At 36.9% G+C, this 22514-nt stretch overlaps 1 protein-coding gene across 3 annotated transcripts in view; it reads left to right on the plus strand.

Annotated features, from left to right (window-relative positions):
- Window positions 1–20872, plus strand: part of WDHD1 (WD repeat and HMG-box DNA binding protein 1) — a 53678-nt gene extending 32806 nt beyond the window's left edge. For 2 of the 3 annotated variants that reach the window (XM_005905050.2, XM_070377802.1), the window contains exons 14-26: window positions 2787–3028; window positions 4504–4641; window positions 6199–6355; window positions 7751–7865; window positions 8748–8879; window positions 10909–11126; window positions 11220–11338; window positions 11522–11578; window positions 13564–13607; window positions 14035–14205; window positions 15039–15169; window positions 17801–17939; window positions 19994–20872. In XM_005905050.2, coding sequence (XP_005905112.1) covers window positions 2787–3028; window positions 4504–4641; window positions 6199–6355; window positions 7751–7865; window positions 8748–8879; window positions 10909–11126; window positions 11220–11338; window positions 11522–11578; window positions 13564–13607; window positions 14035–14205; window positions 15039–15169; window positions 17801–17939; window positions 19994–20191 — 1861 coding nt within the window. In that variant the 3' untranslated portion in view covers window positions 20192–20872. The remainder of the gene's footprint in view (window positions 1–2786; window positions 3029–4503; window positions 4642–6198; window positions 6356–7750; window positions 7866–8747; window positions 8880–10908; window positions 11127–11219; window positions 11339–11521; window positions 11579–13563; window positions 13608–14034; window positions 14206–15038; window positions 15170–17800; window positions 17940–19993) is intronic. The other variant, XM_070377801.1, reaches the window with a different exon arrangement.
- Window positions 20873–22514: the final 1642 nt, after the last annotated feature.

Genomic DNA, 22514 nt, shown 5'->3' on the forward strand with positions numbered 1-22514 from the left:
AGATATTTAGGAGAACTTCATTACTGTTGAACTTTGAAATTTAGTACATAAAGTTGTAAGACAAAAAACAAAATTATACATCTTTTGTAGTATGGAATTTCAGGAAGAAACGTTTAGTACAAATACAATACACCTATAATACCTCAGAACGTATGTCTGATTTTGCCTGATTGTCCCCTTCTTTCATAATAATACACATATTAATTGTAAACAAGCAAGTTTTAAGTAGTACAGAATTTTTAGAAAATGAAAATTGCCTGAAGAAGTCTTCTCTCAAATATAATTACTCTTAACAATTAACAGTTAGTCTAATTCCAGCCTTGAACAACTGCTGATCTGGGTTTTGTCACCGTAGATTAGATCTGCGACCTCTCTTTTAAAAAAGGGAGGAGGGAACACATTGAAAATTTTTTTAAGTACTATTTGTCATTTTGACTTTTTGACTTAATATACTTCAGACTTCTTAGGTATGTTAGTAGGTAGGTAGGGTAGGTAGGTAGATATGGAGACAAGAAAATTAAGATGGAAAAGCGATGGATGCAGAATCTGTATTTTTTTAAAAGAAGAAAGCATTTTATTCAGCTTTGTTATTTCAGCCAGCTTGCCCTCTCCTGTTGATTTTTTCAGCTGATCATGGTGCTTATTATACATTTGATCCTAGATTTTACTAACTCCCAGGTTATTTGAAATTAAAATCCTTCTGACTGATACTTTAGCTCCTTGCTGCTCAATGTATGGTCCACAAACTACGGGCATGGTCACCTGGGAGCATGTTGAAAACACAGAATCACAGACCCAACTCCATACCTTCTGAGTCAGAATCTGCATTTTAACAAGATCCTCAGGTGGAAGAGTATGCATTAAAGCCTGAGAAATACCAGATTGGGTCATTTTAATATTTTAATTGGTTTCCTAATTTACACGATGTAAATCAACTCAGTACTTGATTTTTGAGTTAAATCAGTTTACTAAAATAAATCACTGTTGACTCAGTGTCTAACTCAGAATATCTTACATTATTAGAATATCTATTTCCATGTGCAGGTTTTTTTAATTGAAATATAGTTGTTTTACAATATTATGTTAGTTTCTGCTATATAGCAAAGTGATTCAGTTACATATGCATTCTTTTTTATGTTCTTCCCCATCATGGTTTATCATAGAATATTGAATGGAGTTCTGTATGCTATTCATTTGGGCCTCATTGTTCATTCAGTCCTATATATGTACTAGTTTGCATCTGCTAACCTTAGACTCGCAATCCTCCCCCACCGCTCCCCCTGCAGTTCTTCCTTCCCCCTTGGCTCCATGTGCAATTTTGATTTCAGATTGTTAGGATTGTTACGATTTCCTGATTGACGATTGTTCTTTTTGTTTTCCTAGATACATTATTTCACAGTCTTAGACAATATTATCCTTTTATTTTGTTCTTAATTTTTTATTGAAGTATAGTTGATTACAATGCTGCATTAATTTCTGCTGTATAGCAGTGATTCAGTTGTACATATATATTCTTTTCCATTATAGTTTATCACTGGATATTGAATATAGTTCCCTCTGCTATACACTAGGAACTTGTTTACCCATCCTATATATACATTAGTTTGCATCTGCTACTTCTGAACTCCCAGTCCTTTCCCCCTTCCCCACTTGGCAACCACAAGTCTGCTCTCTATGTCTGTAAGTCTGTTTCTGTTTTGTAGATATGTTCATTTTTGTCGGGGCTTCCCACTCCAGTATTCTGGAGAATTCCATGGACAGAGGAGCCTGTTGGGCTACAATCCATGGAGTCACAGAGTCGGACAGGACTGAGTGACTGACCCCTCACCTCATTTCTGTCATATTTTAGATTCCACATATAAGTGATATCATATGGTATTTTGTCTTTTCCTTATTTACTTAGGTTAATTTTTTTTGGCTGTGCCCACGTGGCTTGTGGCATCTTAGTTCCTCGATCTGGGATTGAACCCGCACCCTTGGCAGTGAAAGCAAGGGGTCCTAACCACTGGACTGCCAGGGAATAATTCCCATCCCCCTTTATTTTAAATTTGAATTTAAAATTACTATTCAGGAAATCAGTATTGCCTCTGATTCTAAATACTATGACATCTACATTCTGAAGCTTAGGTTTCATAACAACTTACATGTATATATATACGCAAAAGTAAAAAGACTGGAAGCACAAATCAAATTGTTAGCAGTGGTTGGTAATCTCCTTGGTGCGATAATATTTAATTTTTTTCTCTTTATTCTCCCATATTAAAGGTTTTGTTTTTGTCCTCAGCAATGAGAGCACTCTTGCTGATCATTTTGATGCTTCCTTTCTTTTTAAAAATATAGTCATGATTTTTATATGTGTGTGTAACCTTGGATCATGTTCTGCTGATTTTATCCTGGGTTTTTTTCCATTTAACATGTTGTGAACATTTTCCTGTATCTTTGAATATTCTTTAATAACATGACTGTTAATAGTTTTAACATAGTACATTTTAAGGATATTTCATAATTACTTTCTTAAAGCTGTTTTGTTTATAAACGGTCATTTTTTGTGTATATTATACAGCATATAAAGATGCTGTTATTTGTGTATAATAGAAAAATAAACTTTGATTTTGTTATTGTTTATCAAAAATAAACTATTTGATTTTATTCTATTTGTTATAATAGAAAAATAAACTATTTGACTTTGTTACTTGATTTTGAGTATCATGCTGTGTGTGTATATATATATATATATAATATCAAATGTGAAAGTTTGATTGTTTTTGTCTTGTTTTAATTTTTAGCAAGCTTCACTGCCTGCACCTTAGTTCTTGGGATTCAAGCAAAGAGTGGATAGTAGACATGCCTCCGAATGAAGATATTGAAGCCATATGTCTTGGTCAGGGATGGGCTGCTGCTGCCACTAGCTCCTTGCTTCTTCGCTTGTTTACCATTGGAGGTGTTCAAAAAGAGGTCTTCAGTCTCCCTGGGCCTATTGTGTCAATGGCTGGACATGGAGAACAGCTTGTCATTGTTTATCACAGAGGTAGATTTTTTTCTAGTATTTTATATTCTTTTGTATTCTTCATATTCTGTCTTTAGTACCCATCATTGTGCTAAGACTGGTCTTAATAGGTTACTGATCTGGATTAATTTTATGACTCACAAGTAAAAAAATACAGTTTGAGAAACTACCCTGGGTTATTTCATTAAGACCCATGGCTTTAGTACATCTCTGTGTTCATGACCGTAAGTTAGTATCATCAACCCTACTCCCTTCTTATATCTGCAGACTTACATATCCAGTTGTCAACTTGAAATCTCTGTGTAGAGTTTTGACACACCTCAAACTTAACTTGGTCACAGTAAAGCCTCTGGGCTTTTTTTCCCCTCCGAACTTGCTCCTTCGTTTTTTGATCTTGATAAATGGCGTACTGCCAGTATTCAAGGCAGAAATGTAAGAGTTATCTTTGATTCTTCTCTTCCCTCACACCCCTAGCATCACTTCTGTCAGCAAAGTCATATCATGTCAGTGCACACAACACGTTCCACACCTCCACTAAAACCTCAGTCCAAATGAGACATCGTCTCTTAGGTGTTACGGTAACCTCTGACTAGCTTTTCATCTTCAGTTCTTACTGTTAATTTTTTAAAAACATAAATCCAGTCACTTCCCTCTTCTGCACAGATTCCTCTAATGATTTTCTGTTGCTTTAGAATAAAACTCAAACTTGTTGTCACGGGTGGCCAAGTCCTACATGAACTGACCTTTGCCTGCCTCTTCAGCCTCATCTCTTACTACGTTTTCTCTTGTCAGTGATTCTGGCCCTACTGACTTCTTTGTGTTCTTCAAAATCACCATGTTTGTTCCATTGGGCCCTTTTCATTAACTGTCCCCTATCTACTATAGTGCTCCTCCTCTTAACCATTTGGATGGCCAGCTCCAACTTGCAAATCGTATCTCAGTTTAAATTTCACTTTTTCCAAGGGCCACCTTTGTCCAAAGTCTAAAGTAGCCACTCAGTCTGACCCTCTGTGTCACATTAGTATTTTAATCCTCAATGATGACACTTAGTATTTTCTTTCTTTTTTAAATTGGTTTTTCCTCTCCTACCTGAATATGAATTTCATGAGAACACTGACTTTGTCTTATTTACATTGTAGCCTCAGTACTTGGTACAAAGAAAGCTCTCTGTAAATACTTTTTGAGTATTTACAGTTATATTCTTGAGAATTACCACTTTTTGAATATTTACAGTTATATTCTTGAGAATTACCACTTATAAATCTCAATTCTTGAGAATTACTACATACATTACCACTTTATGTAAAGTTCTCATTTATGTAACATACTGTTCCAATGCCTTATTGGTGCCTCAGATAAAAAGATTATCTATAAAAAGTACTGCTAATTAATCTAGGAATTTATCACAAAATAACCTAAATTCACAGAAAATAGATTAATTATTTTAACTATAATTAACCATTGATACCTGACTTATATTTACATTTTCTCACTAGGTACAGGATTTGATGGGGATCAGTGCCTTGGAGTTCAACTGCTAGAGCTAGGGAAAAAGAAAAAACAAATTTTGCATGGTGATCCTCTTCCTCTTACAAGGAAATCCTATCTTGTATGGGTTGGATTTTCAGCTGAAGGCAAGATAAATTTATTTATATTAAAGATATTTTTCAAGAAGAAAATTGTTGTTCATTATTTTATTCCTAATTAATTTGTTTAAAGATAATTTGTCTGTATTTTATGTTTAAAGTACTTTATTTTAATATGTTAACAGAACTGAAAACTAGGGTTTCCAGGCAAGGTAGCTGCTGTTTTATGTACAAGATGTCTTCTTCTGATTAGAAAACTTACTAAGAGGGAAATAAATTTTTCTGAAAGTTTATTAGCTAGTAAAGAGGAGATACAAGTACCTGTTCAAATTTTGGCTTTTCTAGCAGAGTCTACGTGGAAATCAGGAATTTTCTATTGCTGCATTGTTCACTACAGTAACCACCAGCCAAATGTGGCTGCTGAGCACTTAAAAAGTGGCTAATCTGAGTTGAGATGTACTATAACTATAAAATACTTTCCAAATTTGGAAGGCTTAGTATGGAAAAAAGGATGTAAAAAATTTCAGTAATTCTTTTACGTTGATTACATGATAAAATGATAGTATTGGATATTAGATTGAATAAAAATATTATTAAAATTGCCTTCACATTTTTCCCCCTTTTCTCATGTGGCACTAAGAAATTACAAATTATATTTGTGGCTCACATATTTCTACTGAACAGTGTCCTGTTGCAGACCCAGTAGTGGGTTATGACAGATGTTTGAAGGACACTACAGAGTGCCTTATTTTAAGGCACCTGTCAACCCTGTCTTCTGGCTTAAATATTTCTATTCTTGGGGATTCATCATTGGAAACTCCAGTTTGTTTTTAAAAATCCAACCATTTCTGAATGTGTTTTCTATTGAGATATTAGTCACTTATGCTATAATAATGTGACCATTAATAACTTCCATTTTTATTGGTTCGGTTTTTTCTTCCAATTACCTATCAGATCTAGACCCTGAGGAAACTGCTAGTAAGAGGGATGTGAAGTCTCAGATAAAAAAAAGGATAATTGGGAAATGTACCGTGCATTTCCTGAAATGGGGTCAGAGTAGGTGGGGAAACAGGGATGCTTACTTGTTCCCTAGGTAAGTTTAGGAAGAGAGCAGTGGGGAACTGTTGGGAATAGAACAGTGACGAGACCAGGAGAGAGGGGGAAGAAGAATACTAAAGACGCATTTCTCTATATCATCACCTTGCATCAGGTTCTGCTCATATTTCCAAGTCTCTCTCGACTAAGGAATCATCAGATTCAAGTTTTAACTTCTTTCCTGAAATTGGCTTTTTTAAAAACTGCTGTATTCCAGCAGGTGGCATAGTTTTCACTGAATTCATCAGGGTTTTTTTTTTTCCCCCTCTTTAAGTCATATCACTTGCAGATTTTTTTTTCCTTTTTGTTCAGTTAAGTCTTACTCTGTGGTTAATGAAATGTTATGGGAAATAATCTTGGATTATTTGCCCTTTTGGTTTTTTTGGAGGGGGTGTTTGTTTTCATTTTGAATTGAAGGTTAAGTGATCAGTGTGTATTTTTGAAAAAAAGATTTATTTAACAAATACATAGCTATGATTCCAGGTGATTTGTTTTTCTGTTGGTATATAGGTACCCCATGTTATGTGGATTCAGAAGGCATTGTTCGAATGCTTAACAGAGGACTTGGTCATACATGGACTCCTGTATGTAACACAAGAGAACACTGTAAAGGAAAATCTGATCACTACTGGGTGGTTGGTATCCATGAAAATCCCCAGCAGCTGAGGTGGGCTATTAGAAAATGCTCAGTTGACTCTTTTTAAAAGTACTTTGAAATTCTTTGTATTGTGCCTATCCTGTCAACTTAGTTAATTTATTTGTTTTCCCTAGTCACTAAATTAAGAATTTCTTTATATTCACTATGAAGTTTTCAACCAATTGCTTGACTTAGAGCTTATTGAACAAAATAGAAATTAAGGGACTTCCCTGGTGGTCAGTGGTTAAGACTCGGAGCTCCCAGTGCAGGGAGCACAGGTTCAACCTTAGGTCGGGGAGCTAAGAATTGGAGTACATACATTAAAAGAGTATTCTATGTATATAAAGCACTATGATGAATGAATATTTTTTAATTATAAATTACATAAGTACTCATCCTGATGGGCATGTATAAGTGCCTTACATATCTTGTCAGAAAAGTCCTTGCCAACTGAACTATTAACACATAAGGCATAGCAGAGCAGATAGATATACATTATAACCTTTTTTACAATGATAGTGCATCTTCTGCTTCACTGTCACTAATATCTAATAATAAACACTTAACCTGTATTGGACATTTCATCATCTTTTTCTCTTATATGACACTTATATAACTACCAATAGTTACCAAGTATTTCCAAACTGAGGAATGAAAGTGAATATGCTTTATCACCTTTTTATCTTAAGGGTAATCTGTTTTCTAATATGGATCCTGTGACAAGTATTTATGCCACAGTTTCTATATTTTGAAAGTGGACATTTTGCTAAGGAAAAATCTGAAAGGAGCTGATTTCACTTAGTGATTGTTCATTTAGTAAAGCTGATGTAGGGAGGGATTTTTGTAGTAATTGAAATATGTAGAGGGATAGTTTTTTTAGTTAATCAGGCCTGAAGTAGTTTTTTGTTTGTTTATTATAATATTTATATATTTATTTCGTGGTGTCAGCTCTTAATTGTGGCACATATGATCTTCAGACTTCTTTGCATTATGCAGGATTAGTGGCAGCATGTAGGGTCTAATTCCCTGACCAGGGATTGAATCCATGCATTGGGAGCACAGAGTCTTAGCCACTGGACCGCCAGTTGTTCAGTCACTCAGTTGTGTCCAACTCTTTGCAACCCATGGAGTGCAGCATGTCAGCCTTTCCTGTCTTTCACCATCTCCTGGAGCTTGCTCAAACTCATATCCATTGAGTCAGTGATGCCATCCAACCATTTCATCCTGTTGTCCCCTTCTCCTTCTCCCTTCAGTCTTTACCAGCATCAGGGTCTTTTCCAGTGAAGTCCCCTAAAGTACTTTTTTAAAAGGGAAATTTGGAATAATGTTATTCCAAGTTAACGGACTTTTGGAAAATTTATAATGTAGCAGTTTTTATGATATTTTTAAAAAGTTTTTATGGTGAGACTCTTTCTTTTCTGACAGGTGTATTCCTTGCAAAGGTTCTCGATTTCCTCCCACCCTTCCACGCCCTGCTGTAGCTGTTTTGTCCTTTAAGCTTCCTTACTGTCAGACTGCCACAGAGAAAGGACAGATGGAGGTATGCACAAATCTTATCTTGACACTCAGTTTGATGATACCTGCCTATAATACAGGCATTTAAAATTATTCTGATGACTTTTGTTCTGTATTCCTTACTTTATAATTAAATAATACCAGCAGCTGGGAGGGAGGAGGTCTTGTGAACCCCAGGGTACCCGGTTGCCATCTCTACTTCCAGGGACTGTGTCTAAGAGATAAATGGGTATGACCATTAGGGCCTCACTAGGTAAGGCACTCACTGTCAGGCTTGGACAAGTTGTTAAGAGGATGTGCCTCCTTGAATTTTGTACCCTAGGCACGAGGCTTGCCTAATTTTAGTTCTAGCCCTGAGTCATTGATATCTTGGAACTGGTAATTCTAAACAAGAAACAAATCAGCTTTTACAAATCTAGTTTAACAAGTTCTCTGAGCATTAACCATGATAACTAAGAATCTTTAAAATGCTCTGCAGTTGACCCTTGAAGAACATGGGCTTGAACTGTGGGGGTCCATTTGTACATGGGTTTTTTCAATAGTAAATACTACAGTACTACATGATCCAAGGTTGGTTGAATCTGAGGATACTGAACCTCTGATTATGGAGCAACAGCATATAAGGAGGGCTGACTATAAATTACTTGGAGATTTTCAATTACACAGAGGGTAGGTGCTTCTGCCTGCTACATTGTTCAAGAGTCACTGTATTCCACCCCCTGTTTTCAAGTACAGAAGATAAAGTCAAACCATAGTATTACATTACAATTTGAATTGCAAAGTAAGCTGTAGAAAGGAATGTTTCAGAAAATATTTTATTCAGAAACTGCTGTCATAAGATAAATATTTAACTCTTGCCTGATAGTCAGCTGATAGTTGACCCTAAGCAGTTGTTCCACTTTTGCAGGAACAGTATTGGCGTTCAGTTATATTTCACAACCACCTTGATTATTTAGCAAAAAATGGTTATGAATATGAAGAGAGCGCTAAAAATCAAGCAACAAAAGAACAACAGGAACTTTTACTGAAAATGCTTGCGGTGAGTAAAATAAATACAGTGGGGAAAATGTTTTCTCTAGGTTGAATATGTTAATGGTATATGAATTAGCAGTTTTCACAACCTACAATTCTTAAGCTGTATCTGGTGGTATTGGTATTTTTCTCCCTTAAAAATACCAGTTTCCCAGTTGATGTTGCAGTTAAAATATTAAAGATACTACCTCAGAACACAGGAAGAAATGAACTGTTTTGGTGCTGACTCCGTTTTTATTTTTGCCCACTGGTCTGTACTGTAACAGGCCCTGTAGGTAATTTGGATGCTTGTTCATAAAGTTTGAGAAGTGGCTCCAGCTCCTGCTCTTATCATATGCAATGGATAAAGTTTGAGTGTAGACTTTTAGATCTCCAAGGCTGAATGAGCAGTCTTAAGAATTTTGATCAGGCTTTTAGAATGCCTGTCTTTTGTTATCCTCTTAGGCAGCTGTGTGTAGTAAAAGTTTGTAGCCAGTGACCAGGTTTGATACCCTGGATATTTAAGTACATTTATCTTTAAAGATAAAAGAACTTTTTGAAAGATAAAGTTCTTAAGTTTGTATTCTCGTTGTAGGTTGGTTTATGAGGAGGAATATAATGTAATTTTTTCTCTGCTCTTCTTGTACTAGACTATAAACCCCTTGAGGGCCATGACCATGTCTCGTTCTCTGCCATTTACCAGGCACTGACAGTGTCTAATACACAGTAGACCTCAGTATTTCCTCAGAGAGTAAATGGCCCAGACTTTTCGTTTCATTTTAAGGTTGAGAAAAAGAGTTCTGAGGGAAAAGTGATATCTAAGTCCATAGAACTGATTGTAACTTCAATCTCCAAAAGGTGGTGGTACTCACCATGTCACCTCAATGTAACACTGCCTTGAGTTTAGTATTAAAGAAATTTAATTAGTTTACTGTAGAGAAAGTTTTGTTCCATTTACAAAGTCCCATTTGTATACCAACATGAACTAGTAACCTTTTTATTTCCTACAACACAGGTAAGGAAACCTGTTTGAGTTATTCATGCTTTAGTCCTAGAGTAGCTTTTACCCTGGAGTACAGTGTTCCTCAGCAGGGTGGTCATAGCACTCTGTTAGTTCTTTAGTATTCCTGTCCCCTGGCAAATGCCCATAGTTCCACCTAGTTACTAGGAAACTATACTACTTTCATTTCCAAATGCCTCCTGAGGCAGCGTACCATCCAGACTGAGGGGTACTATTTATAGATAAGTGATTCTGGAAAACTTGAGAAGGATGTGCAAGTAAATATCTAAAGCGTCTGCTGATGAATCAGATTTGACATGTTAAGTAACAAGATAATACTTCCATGAGTTGTGAGACTTTTAGTTGTCTTCAAAGTACTCATTTTCCTCATGTTGTAAATACTTCAGTTGCCTTACTTTGAGTTGTTAAAATTCATACCAGAAGAAAGTCCATGTTCTGTGAGAGATGATAAATGAGTATTCTTCATTTTATATTGCAAGTATAAAAAATATAGCAAGAAAAAGGAGGTTGCTTGCTAATTTAGAAATTGTATAACTGTTTCTAGTAGTTAGAGATCATGGACAATCATACTTAGAAAACTAATGGGTAAATCTACTTGCCCACCCAAATTCACTTGGTAGCTTTTGTGTGCCACTTCTGGACAAAGTAATAACAAACAAATCATTTACAATCTATTCTTTCTTTCAATTTGCTACCCTGTTTGGTGACTGCAGGTGGTGGAATGGGTGGGAAACCATTTTTTAATTTTAAATAAATCCCTTACTCTTCTTGTAATTTATAATTTGAAATGTTATGTCATATTTCATTATTGAGTGTAAAAGTCACTTATGAAAAAATGCTGCCAATTAAACTGACTCACCATCAATTGTAAGATGCTTTCAACTTCAAGAGATATTAAAATGTGTAAAAATGTACATCTTAAAATCAGAGATACAGTCTCAAGAAAACTGTTTGTTCTACCAGGAGTATCTTTCTTTTATTTTTCAAAAAGTTTTACATAACATAATTTATCCCCTCCCACCCTTTTTTCCTTTAGCTTTCCTGTAAACTGGAGCGGGAATTTCGTTGTGTGGAACTTGCTGGTCTAATGACTCAAAATGCTGTGAATTTAGCCATTAAGTATGCTTCTCGTTCTCGGAGATTAATACTGGCCCAAAGACTTGGTGAACTGGCTGTAGAGAAGGCAGCAGAATTGGCAGCCACCCAAGCTGAGGAAGAGGAAGAAGAAGATTTCAGGAAAAAGTTGAATGTTGGGTAAGAAATACTCAGTTGTTTGAGTTTTACTATCCTGCAATATTGACCTGGTCTTTTCATTGCTCTTTATTGAATAGTATTACTCTTTTTTAGTTATAGTAATACTTCTACAGAGTGGAGTCAGCCAAGGCTCAGAAATCAAGTTGAAGAAGATACGGAGGATAATGGAGAAGCTGATAATACAGAAGAAAATACAGAAATACACAAACATGGTAAAATACATTTTAAAGGCAGTTTAAAGATGAGAAGTGTCATTTGTGTGACTTCCTTCATTTTACTTGGCTGAGGGAAATTGAATACCCATACATTTTCAAGGTGTCTTTTTGTCTGACTGTTGATTACAGAAGATTCCTTTATATTCCCATTTACACTGTATTGTTTTAATTATTCTACAGGACAGAACCCATTTTTCAAAAGTGCAGATTCCTCTGATATGCCAGCTCTTAAGTCAGGTAAGACATTTTTGATTTTGTAAATATGAGGGAAATTTTGAAGTAATCCTTAAAGTGCTACATCTACTCAAATACCCCTTACTCTTCAGGGCCTATTTTGTTGTAGTTGTTATTTTCAATCAGAAGTGTTAGTGAAACTGTGTTTATTTAACAGATACTTACTAAATGCCTATTGTGTGTCAGGTATTTGACTAGAGGGAAGATACAGAAGTGAAGTGGATGTGCATATTTGATCCCTGCATAAACCTTATACCAGTTGGCTTTTAAAAGTATATACATACATTATTCTGATTTTGAAAATATACTTCTACATGTGTACAGATTATTAAAAGAGCATATAACAGATGACTATAATCTAGTCAGTGGTGGGGGATAGTTGGGACCCCAAGGAGCGCCTCGTGGAATGTTTAAAGCGGAGATCTCAAGGAGGAATAAGGCAGCCAGGCAAAGGTAGATGGGAGCAGAAGAGAATCATGTGGGCTTAAGGGACAGCATGTATGAACTTTGAAGAGTGGTTCACAGAGGACAGAGAGCAAAGAGAAATCGGTGCTAGATGGTTTTGGAGCGGTGAACAGGAACCAAACCATGCAGATCCATGTAGGCCACGGTAAGGACTTTGACCTTTATTTTGGGGTTGCCGGGAGACTGTTGCAGGTTTTAATCAGGAGCATATATGGCACACTGTGCAGAGGAGGGTTGTGTATAAGGAAGCTACTGATGTAGTCCCAAGTGAGATTGATAGTGACCTAGACTGGGGTGGTGGTAATTGTTGAAGAAAGGGAGGAATTGAAGAGACATTTCTGAAAATAATGTAGAGGGTATGGAAGTTCAGGGTGTGGAGAATGGCTGTCAGTTTCTGGCTTGAGTACTTGAGTGAGTGATGGTGCCATTTACTGAGTCAGGAGTAGGGAAATGTATCTTTAGATAGGAGGATGATGAAATTACTATGGGCTGTTTGGGTCAAGAGCTCGGGAAAGTAGTATCTCTGGGATGCAGATATAGAAGTTAAGATTGTTGATGTGAGTATAACAATTTAAACCACAGGTATGTGTAAGTGAGCACTGGGGAGGATCAAAGTGAGGAGAAAATGAGCTTAGGCTTAGGGAATCCCCAACATTTATACATCAGGTAGAGGAAGAGGAGGAGGAACCATCAAAAGAAAATGAGAACAGAGAGGAAGGAGGTAAGCCAGGGAATGCATTATCTCAGAAGTCAGTGGGGAGATACTCTCAAAAAGAAAGGAACCCTTGGCTGTGTGGAATGTTGTTGAGAGGTCAAATAAGGTGTTGGCTGGAAAAGGTCCACCAGTTTGGGCTACATAGAGTTTATTGAGTTCTTAGAAAGAATAGATCCTGCAGGATGGTAGGGCTGGAAGCCATGTTTTGGTTGGAGGAGCATATGAATAGTGAGGGAATGGGAATAGCTGTGTAGACAGCTCTTGAGAAATTTGACTGCTTAGGGGATGTGAGACAGAATTATATGAGGGGTGAGGGTTGTGTGTGGCAGAGAATGTGTTTTCTATTTGTTTCTTTAAGTTAGGAAACTTAAGAAGCCAATGAAGAAGGAAAAGTCAAAGATGATGCATGTAGCCATTAATTCAGTTTCTTGAAAAGCAGGAATGGGAATTTCTTGAAAAGCAGTTTCTTGAAAAGCAGGGGTGGAATCTAGAGCACTTGTAGAGGAATTAACAATTAGCTAAAATAAGGCACCATTCTTCCTTGGTAATGTGAGAAAAGAGTAGATCTCTACATACTGTATTTGTGTAAATATATTGCATAGTGGCAACTTGGAATAGCTCTCATCATCTAATAGCTTTTATTTCGTCTTAACAGTAGGACAGAGGTCACATATAGTTATTAATAGTTTTAAAGTTGCAAAGTACAGTATTTTCATATAATACAGATTAAAATATTCATCATTATTGTAGAAGTCAAAAGTCTTCTCAGTTTTACGACTATTAAGTGAGGGTTTCTTTCTTATGAAAGGTGCAGTTACCTCTAGCAGCCAAGGACGAATAAACCCCTTCAAGGTAAACTCTTTCCAGTGATGTTTTCTATTACTTAAATACATTTCCATACAGAGAGAGATTTCCAAACTACCAGATGACCCTCCCCAGACTTAGAGGCATTAAAGACTGCAGCAGATTAAATTTTAAAATATTTAAGTAAGTAAATATTTTAAAATAAAAATGAAAGCAGCACTAGTTCATACTTGGACCGAGAATTTTATTTTCTACTTATCTTCTAAGAACCTACAGTTTTGAAAGGTACTCCCTATTTTTCTTGGGGATGTGGTATTTGGGAATATGTGCATCAGTCTGGATTATACCAAATGTATTCAGTTCTAAAGGTTAGACTACAATATAAACCTAATAGAAATTTAAAGGAAAAACAAATCTCTTGGGTTTTTTTCCTTCTTTAAGCTTTATGAAATGCTAATACTAGTTTGCTCTTTAGGTATCGGGCAATTCCAGAGAGCCAGCCATTTCAGTGAGTTCAGGACGTTCAACTAATATTTTAGACACTATGAACAAATCATCTAAGAAATCTACTGCACTTAATCGAGCTACAGATAATGAAAAGTCTCCAGTTATAAAGCCCTTGATTCCAAAGCCAAAACCTAAGCAGGTATGATTTCAGCTGCCTTCATCTACAGTAAACAGCTCGTGGTCTCTTTGTCTTACTTTAGTTTTGTTCACTTTTTCAGGTATGAGACAGGAGGTTCTGGTTGTTCATAACTGATAGTGTAGTGAGAGCAGTGGTTCTCAATTCTAATTTTGCTTTGAAATCACTTTTTTAAAATATTAATACTTTAAATCATATTATACAGCTGCCAGATATTTAAGAAAGTATTAAAAATGCTCCCAATTAAACCAAGCCAGTGATTTTTGAAAGAGATGTGTATTAGCATTTGTTTAGAAGAGACTCAGAGAGTCCCAGTCATTCCTGCCTCCTGGTCCTCATGACCTTGTGCAGCCCCTCCCCTCAAGGGTGATGGGATTACCCAGTAACTGTGACAATGTGATGAGATGTCCCTTCCATGATTGTATTACTATTAATGTATAGACCCAGGCCAGGGACTCAGGCATGTGTCTATATTTTTTTCATTTCCTAGACAGTTCTGATGCCTGTCCCTGTTTAATGACAGCTAGCTTAGTAGCTGGCCCTAATCTTTCCTGTTCTGTATTCTGAGTTTTCCTCCCAGATTTTCTCCTGGTTTTGATAATTTTATCCCAGATTTGTCATCAGTAAAATAGGTAAACTAATTTGAGGTATAGTTTTTTGGAAGTTTTGTATGCATGTGTATAAATATTTACTTTCAACAGAAAACCTTAGGACTTACATGTTAGTGTAAGAATTCTAAATAATAATAGATATTTTTCCACATTTTTCCAAATTTGCTCGTAACATACAGAGTCATGCTAGATTTTGTTGCAGTATTCACATGTTTGTTTTCACAGGCATCTGCAGCATCCTTTTTCCAGAAAAGAACTTCCCAAGCTGACAGGACTGAGGAAGTAAAAGAAGAAAATCCTAAAAATTCATCATCTGAAACCCCAGCTGTGTGTCCTCAAAACACTGAAAACCAAAGGTCAGTACATAGAAAAATTTAGTATTCTCAAGATGCAATATTCCAATAAAAGGCACATAGAAGTAGCCATACAAAATTATGTGGCCCTGTTATTCATTAATATAAATAATACATTGGCACAGGTAGTGGGCATTCTGAAATCATGTAATTTTAGGGAAGCCACAAATATTGATTAGTATCTATTTACATTACTTATTAAAGTATGCTTTGATAAACTATCTGTGTTTTAAATTATGGACACATTTTACTGGGATACTATATTTTTTAATTAGTTCATTTTTTGTTTTTAAATAATATAGTTATATGGGAGAAACACAGTCAAAAGATACAAAAAGATGTGTGGTGAAGAGTAAATCTTTTTCCTATCCACTCAGTTCCCTGTGTACAAATACTCACTGCACAAATTTCTTCTATAGCCTTCTAGAATTATTCTATGCATTTTTTTTAGTTTACAAAAATGATAGTATGTACATTGTTCTGTGCCTTATTTTTTTCACTTAAGAGCAGGTTTTGCAGATCATTCCTTATTACTACATGAAGAGTTTCTTTAATCTTTTTACATTCATTGAATGGCTGTACCATAATTTATTTAGTTCTCTGAAAGTGGACAGAAAGTCATTGCTGGTTTTTTGCTGGTACAAATAGTAGTACAATTAATAACTTTATATGAATATTATATACATATAGCTGTAAGATCGGAGAAGGCAATGGCACCCCACTCCAGTACTCTTGCCTGGAAAATCCCATGGACGTGGAGCCTGGTAGGCTGCAGTCCATGGGGTCGCTAAGAGTCAGGCACGACTGAGCGACTTCACTTTCACTTTTCATTTTCATACATTGGAGAAGGAAATGGTAACCCACTCCAGTACTCTTGCCTGGAGAATCCCAGGGACGGAAGAGCCTGGTGGGCTGCCTTCTGTGGAGTTGCACAGAGTCAGACACAACTGAAGCAACTTTGCAGCAGCAGCAGCAGCCGCTGTAAGATGGATTCCTGTATGGTTCAAGCTAATGTACACTTACAATTTTGAAAGATAGTGCAAAATTGCTCTGCATGGATGTTTGTATCATTTTATACACCCCCAGCAATACGAGAGTCCCTGTTTGTCCACCAACTCATTATGTTACCAAATTTATTGATCTCTTGTATGCTAGATTTATTTGAAATACGTCAGCTATACTGAAAAAGTCACTATTTCAGTTTTTAAAATTTATTTATTTTTGGCTGCACTGGATCTTTGTTGTGGTGCACAGGCTTCTCATTGCAGTGGCTTCTCTTGTTGCAGTGGGCTCTAGAGCGTGTGGGCTTTAGCGGTTGCAGTGTGTGGGTGGGCTCAGTAGTTGCAGTTGTCTGGCAGCATGTGGAATCTTCCCTGAGCAGGGACTGAATCTGAATCCCCTGTATTGATAGGAGGATTCTTAACCACTGGACCACCAGAAAAGTCTCACCATTTCATTTCTGAGTTTATGAATTTCATGTAACTGGTATCTCATGTTCAATTGCTCAGTCATGTCCAACTCTTTGCAACCCCATGGACTGCAGCACGCCAGGCCTCCCTCTCCATCGCCAACTCCCAGAGTTTACTCAAACTCATGTCCGTTGAGTCGGTGATGCCATCAACCATCTCCTCCTCTGTCGTCCCCTTCTCTTGCCTTCAATCTTTCTCAGCATCGGGGTCTTTTCAAATGAGTCAGTTCTTCGCATCAGGTGGCCAAAGCCTTGGAGCTTCAGCTTCAGCATCAGTCCTTCCAATGAATATTCAGGGCTGATTTCCTTTAAGATTGACTGGTTGGATCTCCTTGCAGTCCAAGGGACTCTCAAGAGTCTTCTCCAACGCCACAGTTCAAAAGCATCAATTCTTTGGTGCTCAGCTTTCTTTATAGTCCAACTCTCACATCTCGTGTTAACCAATTTAATTTGACAGGGTAGCTGTAGTTTTTATTTTTTTTATTTTGTCCTGAATTTAATTTAGCTATTAAACAGTGAAATTTTTATTTAAGAAGATTAAATTTTTTATACTTTCAACAACCTATACAGAAGAAAAGTGATCAGTAAATGTTAAATATTTGCGTTAAATCTTCAAGTGTGACCTAAAAAACAGTTTGTGTCAGAACTGAAATCTAGTAACATTGACGTGTATGCTGTGTCCATGCTTTACATAATGGTAGAAGAACTGACCTAGGCTCCCAGGTCAGCTGTGCTAGCAGGAGAAAGGAGCTTGAGAGAAATCATGAAGATTTCAGATAGCTGGTTTAGGGAATGGAGAAAGGCTACCAAGAATTCATGGAAGGGTTTTATTGGACTAGAGGGGCTAAGGAAGATTGGAGACCTTGAGCCTGTCAATATTCATTAAAGAGTGCTTGGAAAATATAAATGTGCTTGGAAAATATAAATGTGAATAATCCCTTTGAATTGATCTTACAAAGAATTTCTTTCAACTCATTATTCCTGCAGTCTCTAGGCAGTTTTAAGTAATATGTAATTATGAATATTAACAAGTGTAATTAATTGTGTCTGTCTTACATTATATATAGGTATGCAAAGACTAATGGTTAATTACTAACCTGAAAAATCATAAAGCACTCCAGAACTGTCTTAAGTATAAAACTTTTTTTGCATAATTGCTATTTTAGGCCTAAGACCGGGTTCCAGATGTGGCTGGAAGAAAACAGAAGTAATATTTTGTCTGACAATCCTGACTTTTCAGATGAAGCAGACATAATAAAAGAAGGAATGGTTCGATTTAAAGTACTGTCATCTGAAGAAAGGAAGGTAAGAATAATTGTACTGAGATTGAGACTTTAGTGAATTCCTGGCTTTTAAAAATTCTTATAGAAAATGCTTTTTTCTGTGTTTTAAAACTGAATACACTCAAACTCTTGGTGGAGAGGAGATGCAACAAACGAAATGTCAGTTTTGACATCTGCTGCTGCTGCTAAGTCGCTTCAGTCGTGTCGGACTCTGTGTGACCCCATAGACGGCAGCCCACCAGGCTCCCCCGTCCCTGGGATTGTCCAGGCAAGAACACTGGAGTGGGTTGCCATTTCCTTCTCCAATGCATGAAAGTGAAAAGTGAAAGTGAAGTCGCTCAGTCATGTCCAACTCTTAGCGACCCCATGGACTACAGCCCACCAGGCTCCTCCATCCATGGGATTTTCCAGGCAAGAGTACTGGAGTGGGGTGCCATTGCCTTCTCCATTTGACATCTAGATCTATATAATAATTATTTAGTGTTGATGGTTAATTTTTTGGCAGATATACTACCTACATCTGTATAAGTTTCTGCATATTGTAAGTTAGGGGAATAGCCCAAGAAAAAGTACATTGCTTTTAAGTCAGAATCAAATAAAATTAGTAAGTACAACTGGAATTAATTCACATTTTTGGACAACTGCTTTAGAGCCCTTGTAAGCAGAATTTCTTAAAATACTATTTACTTCCACATTGAATACTAAATGAGAATACTGCTTTGTGAGGAAACAATCGGTGTTCTGTTCTAGCCTTTCATGTGGAAATTAGGACAGGTGACTTGTACCTATTGCTTCTTAGGTCATTCTCTGCCATGTAGAAAAAGGCTAGGAGCAGCTTTCTTTTACAAGGGGAAGGAATGTGTATGTTGTATCAAATCTCAGACTTACCTTCCCCAGGGATGACAAGGGTATAGCAATGGGTACCTTGTGACATAGATACTTACCTTGATAAACTGGTTTTACAAAATAAAGGTATTGCAAAATGAGGAAACTAGAAACTAGTCTAACCACCTCTAACCTTCTTTAGAATCTCATTAGCATCTTTGTGTTTCTCGTTTTTTGTGAGCATTTATAAAAGGATAAAAATTCTAAAGTATTAAATAAAATGGCATCTGAATGAATAAGACCATAAGCTGAAACTGTCAGCTTATGCAGGAAAAGAGGAAGAGACATGGCAAAACTTGTGGTCATGTTTTTGAATACTTAAAATGTAATCATCATTTTTAGTGTAAACCTTAATCCAGTCTGTTAACGTGAAAAATTCTACAGGTCACATGTACCCTTTTCAACAATAATGACTGGGAAGGAAAATAAAGTAGGAGGAGGAGGAACTGTTAGAGATTAAAAGAGGTTTAAGAAATAAATGGAATGAGTGAACCCTGTTAGGTTCTCGCTTACTGAATAGAAACCAATCCCAAAAGAACATATACCATATGTAATATTTGTGATATGACAAAGTGATGGGGGTGAAGATCAGAGTACTGATTGCCAGGGGATGGAGCCTGGGAGAGGAATAGGGCAGGGCAGCATGAGGGATACTTGTGCTTGTGGAACTGTTCTATATCCTGAATGTGGTGGTAAATACACAGCCTACGGTAGAATTACACACACACACACACACACACAAATGAGTTGGAATAAAAAGAGGGTTTTATCGATGTCAATATCCTAGCTGTAATAGTACGGTATAGTTTTGCAAGATGCAACCATTGAGGGAAACAGGGGAGTAAAGGGGACACAGGGGCTTTCTGTATTATTTCCTACAACTGCATGGAATCTCTAATACAACTGAATCTCTACTAATCTCAAAATAAAAGGTTTCTTTTTTAAACAGTACCTGTAGTTATAATGGTTAATGGTAAATATGGTTAAATACAAGCAGAGTTTAGATTGAAATACTATAGTTAGAATGTAAATTTTTTAATGTGCCCTGCAATTAAATAATAAGCAATTTATTTTTCAAAAAAATGAGAACCCTTAATGATTAGCTTCACAATTCAAGTGCTAATTATGCTGCTTTACTGCATAATGTTTCCTGTAAAATGTAATCTTTTCTCTTCGAATATTTTTACAAAGGCATGGGCTGCCAAGGCCAAAGGAGGAACTGCAAGTGATGGAGCTGAAGAAAAGAAGCGAAAACGTGTGGTCGATGAAAGTCAGGAAACTGAAAACCAGGAAGAAAAAATGAAGAATTTGAATTTACCTAAAAAGCAAAAACCTTTAGATCTTTCTACGAATCAGAAACTGTCAGCTTTTGCTTTTAAGCAGGAATAGAGTAAGGAGGTAAATTTAGAACTTAGGAAAGTAATGGATCTTTGGTGAATCTAGACCTTTAAAAAAATCTGTAGGAAGCTCTTTAAGTATTTTTGAAAGAGTTTAAAGATTGCTGTTTGTCTTTATAAGATAATCCAGTAATTATATTGGTGCAGGTAGCGGGGCATCTGTAAAAACTATCGTCTCTGCAGACTGCTCTGCCCCCAAATGGAGGGCCATTCAGAAGCATGACCATGGCCACTGACTGGAGGCCACTGTCATGTCCCATTGCAGGCTGGATTGATTTTGTTTCTTACCTTCAAAATCATCAAAGCCAAGGTCTTAAAACCTCTGAGCATTGAAGCCCCTTCTAGAGTGTTCCTTGTTTGGTAAATATCACATATTGGGAAGTACTACAAAAGTCCTCTTCCAAAGTGTGTTACTATAGACTGCTCTTATGTCTATACTGGACCCAGGGGACCATATTTTTTTTCATATGGGCCCTAAACATGTAAATAATTTTGTAGATGAGACCTTTGTTTTGGAAATTTCTTCATATATTACTTTTATTTGTTTGTATTGCCTGTTTTTTTTTTTTTAATAAAACTTACATTTTCATGTTTAGTTTAATATGGTCTTCACATTGTATTTCCATGAAATGGAAGTGTTTCTAGAAAATATATTTTATGTTTATTACCATAATTTTCACTACCCCCATCTTGTTTCTGTTGTTGTTCAGTCACTAAGTCATGTCCGACTCTGCAACGCCATGGACTGTAGCCTACCAGGTTCCTCCATCCATGGGATTCTCCAGGCAAGAATATTGGAGTGGGTTGCCATTTCCTTCTCCAGGAGATCTTCCCCACCCAAGGGTTGAACCTTGGTCTCCCGCGTTGTAGGCACACACTTTACTGTCTGAGCCACTAGGGAAGCTCATTTGTAACAGTGTTACAAACCTCCATCCATAGTACTTCAGGCACTCTGTTTACCAAATCGAATCCCTTGAATCTGTTCATCACCTCCACTGTATAAATCATAACGGATTTGATTTAGGTCATACCTGAATAGCCTAATGGGTTTCCCTATTTTTTTTAATTTGAGCCTGAATTTTGCAGTGAGGCACTCAGGATCTGAGCCATAGTCAGCTCCAGGTCTTGTTGTTGCTGACTGTGTAGAGCTTCTCCATCTTTGGCTGCACAGAATATGAAAGAAAGTGAAAGTGTTGGTCGCTCAGTCATGTCTGACTTTTTGCGACCCCATGGACTGTATAGCCCACCAAGCTTCTCTGTCCATGGAATTCTCCAGGCCGGAGTGAGTTGCCATTTCCTTCTCTAGGGGATCTTGCTGACCCAGGGAATTAGCCCAGGTCTCCCACATTGCAAACAGATTCTTTACCATCTGAGCCACCTAATTTCAGTATTGACCATCTAGTGATATCTGTGTAGAGTCGACTCTTGGGTTGTTGGCAAAGAGTGTTTGCTATGACCAGCATGTTCTCTTGACAAAACTCTGTTAGCCTTTGCTGTGCTTCATTTTGTATTCCAAGGCCAAACTTGCATGTTACTCCGGGTATCTCTTGATTTCCTACTTTTGCATTCCTCTCCCCTATGATGAAAAGGACATATATTTTTGGTGTTAGTTCTAGAAGGTCTTGTAGGTTTTCATACAACTGGTCAACTTCAGCTTCTTTGGACACCTTCTAACCTGGGGAGCTTATCTTCTGGTGTCACATCTTTTTGCCTTTTCATACTGTCCATGAGGTTCTTGTGGCAAGAATACTGGAGTAGGTTGCCATTTCCTCCTCCAGTAGACCATGTTTTGTCAGAACTTTTCACTGTGACCTGTCCATCTTGGGTAGCCCTGTACAGCATGGCTCATAGCTTCATTGAATTACGCAAGCCCCTTCACCCTCATCCTGTTACACATTAAACACACAAAGGTATTGAAGATACTATTTTGATAATATTGAAGCTCAGCATATGCTCCTGGTAAACTACTCTGGTTATCAGCGTCAGCAGTACTTTATTGAGCAAATCTTTGAAGCCTTGATAAGAGAGTAATTGAAGACTGAGAAAGTGTTTAACTCCTCTTTTGTTTTGAACAAACAAGATTTAATTAAGTAGTTCATACATTTTTTTGGTTAGTATTCTAAGCAGAGCTTAATACAAGTGAGCCACTTTATGAGGGACAGTACAGGGGTACTCTGGGGTAGGAAGATAGTAATAAAATCAAGTGATTCAAAATTGAGGGTAGTTTTAGGTTGGAAGGGACAAAATATGTTGAAATTTTAGATGTGTAGTGGCCAAAGGATATTTCTTGTCTCAAGATTGGAAGACAGCATTTC

This window comes from Bos mutus, chromosome 10 (genome assembly GCF_027580195.1).
Source record: "Bos mutus isolate GX-2022 chromosome 10, NWIPB_WYAK_1.1, whole genome shotgun sequence".
NCBI classification, from domain to species: Eukaryota; Metazoa; Chordata; class Mammalia; order Artiodactyla; family Bovidae; genus Bos; species Bos mutus.